The 2,500-nt window shown below is 53.6% G+C and overlaps 1 protein-coding gene across 1 annotated transcript in view; it reads right to left on the reverse strand.

The window, feature by feature from the left end:
• The window catches only part of LOC119573240 (transcription factor Sox-3-A-like), a 10,832-nt gene that overhangs the window by 1,847 nt on the left and 6,485 nt on the right, over positions 1 to 2,500 (reverse strand). Inside the window, exon 2 of the mRNA XM_037920370.1 lies at positions 1 to 2,142. This exon is cut by the window's left edge and continues 267 nt beyond it. Coding sequence (XP_037776298.1) covers positions 1,027 to 2,142 — 1,116 coding nt within the window. The 3' untranslated portion in view covers positions 1 to 1,026. The remainder of the gene's footprint in view (positions 2,143 to 2,500) is intronic.

Raw genomic sequence — 2,500 nt, forward strand, 5'->3', positions numbered from 1 at the left:
TGTTTTCAAACCTCCAGCCACCAATCATCGACCTCTTCTTCCTCTTCCCTTTCTTCCTTGTGTTTCGATCTCTGCACTGCTTCTTCTTCTGCAGTTTCGAGTTTCCACAACTCCTCCTCTCTCTCTCTCTCTCTCTTCACAAACGTTACAAAAGAAATGGCAAACAATGTTAGGGACTTGTTTTTTTTTTTACAGAACTAAAGAATCTCTTTTTCTTTGTTCATTTGAGCCTCCTCACCATCGGAGAATATTACAACAAACTATATGAGTGGACTGGTGATCCAATAGAAAGACATGTTTAGTAGTATTTGTTTACACTGCGAGACTCCCTCTCATTTCCTTGTTAGGATGACTGTTTTGTATCTCCTCTCTTTCCTTTCTTTCAAAGCCCCACTTGCCCTCACTAGAATTTTGGTTCCGTTTTTCTTAAAACTCCATTCAACATATGTATTCAAAATGGTTCATCACTTCCACAGAAGACATGTAAACAAAAATAAAAAATAAAAAAAGCCTCTTACAATACGGTACGACGTGGAGAATACTGGTTTACCAAAGGACGACTCTCCCTCTGGGGTCGCCGTCCACCAACTAGACTGTTTCACATGCATTATGGCTGGGCTGCTAAGGCTAAAGTTTTGTCTCATCACCGAGATGATCTTTGTGCACCATTATATTGACCAGACTGCGGTAAGTTGCGGTTTAACTGGTTTGTTATTATTGTTTTTTGGTTCGTCTGTTCTGTGTACTGTTTCATTAACTTTTTTATGTTTTGTTAAAAAGGTCATAGGAAACAATGGTTGAAGGCACTGGCACCGTTATGGAGGCTTTGTAAGCTGGGTAGGACAGTTGGTCCCCGTCCAACAGATCTCTCGTGTACAATACTAATGACTTCACTAGAGTACTGTTAAGTCTATGCTGGACAGAAGTGTTATATCTTAAAAAGTCTCTGTCTTTCGTTGTCTACACGAAAGAGGGGAGGAGAAAAAAGGACGCGCCCTTGGATCAAGCGGCCCCGGGGCTTCCTGCCTACTGCAAGAAGGCGCCGGAGCCGATCCAGGTGTGGGAGATGCCGCAGTCGGATAGGAGGTGGTCCGTCTCGTCGGCCACACTCGAGAAGTCAAAGTGGGACCCCGAACTCGTGCTGACGGCGTCGAAGTCGATGTCAGCCAAGTCCATCTTGATGTCGGTGACGGAGATGAAGTCCGTGATGTTGTACAGGTCGTCGAGACTCGCGTGGTCCACCGCCAGCGAGGCGCTCGGACTGGGGGTCTCCTGCTTCAGCTCCGTCTTGATGTGGGGCGTGGTGGGGGTCTCGCACAGGGGCGAGGCCAGGCCGGGCGAGGCCAGGCTCTGGGGCGTGTACACGGCCTCGTACAGAGGGTCCTCGGGCTCCTGCTTGATCATGCTGGCGGTGCTGATGCTCGACATGATGTTGTGGATGGACGTGGCGCTGCTGAGCGTGAGGGTGGTTCGACTACTGGTGTGAGTGGAGGGCGACGAGGCGGTGGGACTGGTGCTGGAGTGGTAATGGGCGGTGTGGGCGGGGTTGTAGCTGAAGGCCTGCTGGTCGTCGTACATGGAGGCACTCTCGGGCGAGTCTGGCAGGTCACAGGGCGGGCTGGCGGGCACTTCGGGAGGGGACTGCGGCGTGAGGGCCATGGCACCGTTCTGGGGCATCATGTGCGACCGCTTGAAGTCGTCGTCGATAGTGATCTTGATGCCCAGCTTGTTGTGGTCGACCTCGAGGCCCTGTGTGTGGGTGATGCGCGTGTTGCTGATCACGTTGACCACGCTCTTGGCCTTCTCCCGGCCGGCGCTGCCGTGGCTCTCCTTGGCTTTGGTCACCTTGCCGCCGTTCTTGTCCGAAACGCCCCTCAGCTGCCCCTTCTGCCCCTTCTTGCGCGGACGGTACTTGTAGTCGGGGTACTCGCGGAGGTGCAGCTCCTTCAGCCGCTCGGCCTCCTCGCGGTACGGGCGGCGCTGCTCCTCCGTCAGCAGCTTCCAGCGGCGCCCCAGCTGCTTCGAGATCTCGGCGTTGTGCATGTCGGGGGCGAACTTGACGATCTCGCGGCGCTCCATCTGCGACCACACCATGAAGGCGTTCATCGGGCGCTTGATGTGGTTCGGAGGGTGCTTCTTGGTCTGCGGAGAGACAGAAAAAAGGGTCAACCACCGGATCGGAAACTGTTTGGGGGAAAATATCAAACCCAATCAAAAAGTAATTCACGAAAGGCAAATCTAAACATCACAGTGGCGAATGTGTTCGGACAGGCTGTCATTATCACGGTTCGTTTCCTCTTTCTGCCATTCCCCGACGCTCTTGCTCTCTGCCCCTTCCCCTTTCTCACTCCCTTACCCGCCCCCCCCTCACTGTATACACATTCCCCTCCTAACCCTCCTCCCCCTTCCTTCTTACTCACCCTCCCATCCCCTCCCCCCCTCCCTCGCCCTCCTGTCCCCTCCCTACCACCTCGCCCTCCTATCCCTCCCCTCTCCTCCC

This window comes from Penaeus monodon, chromosome 5 (assembly GCF_015228065.2).
Source record: "Penaeus monodon isolate SGIC_2016 chromosome 5, NSTDA_Pmon_1, whole genome shotgun sequence".
Taxonomy (NCBI): Eukaryota; Metazoa; Arthropoda; class Malacostraca; order Decapoda; family Penaeidae; genus Penaeus; species Penaeus monodon.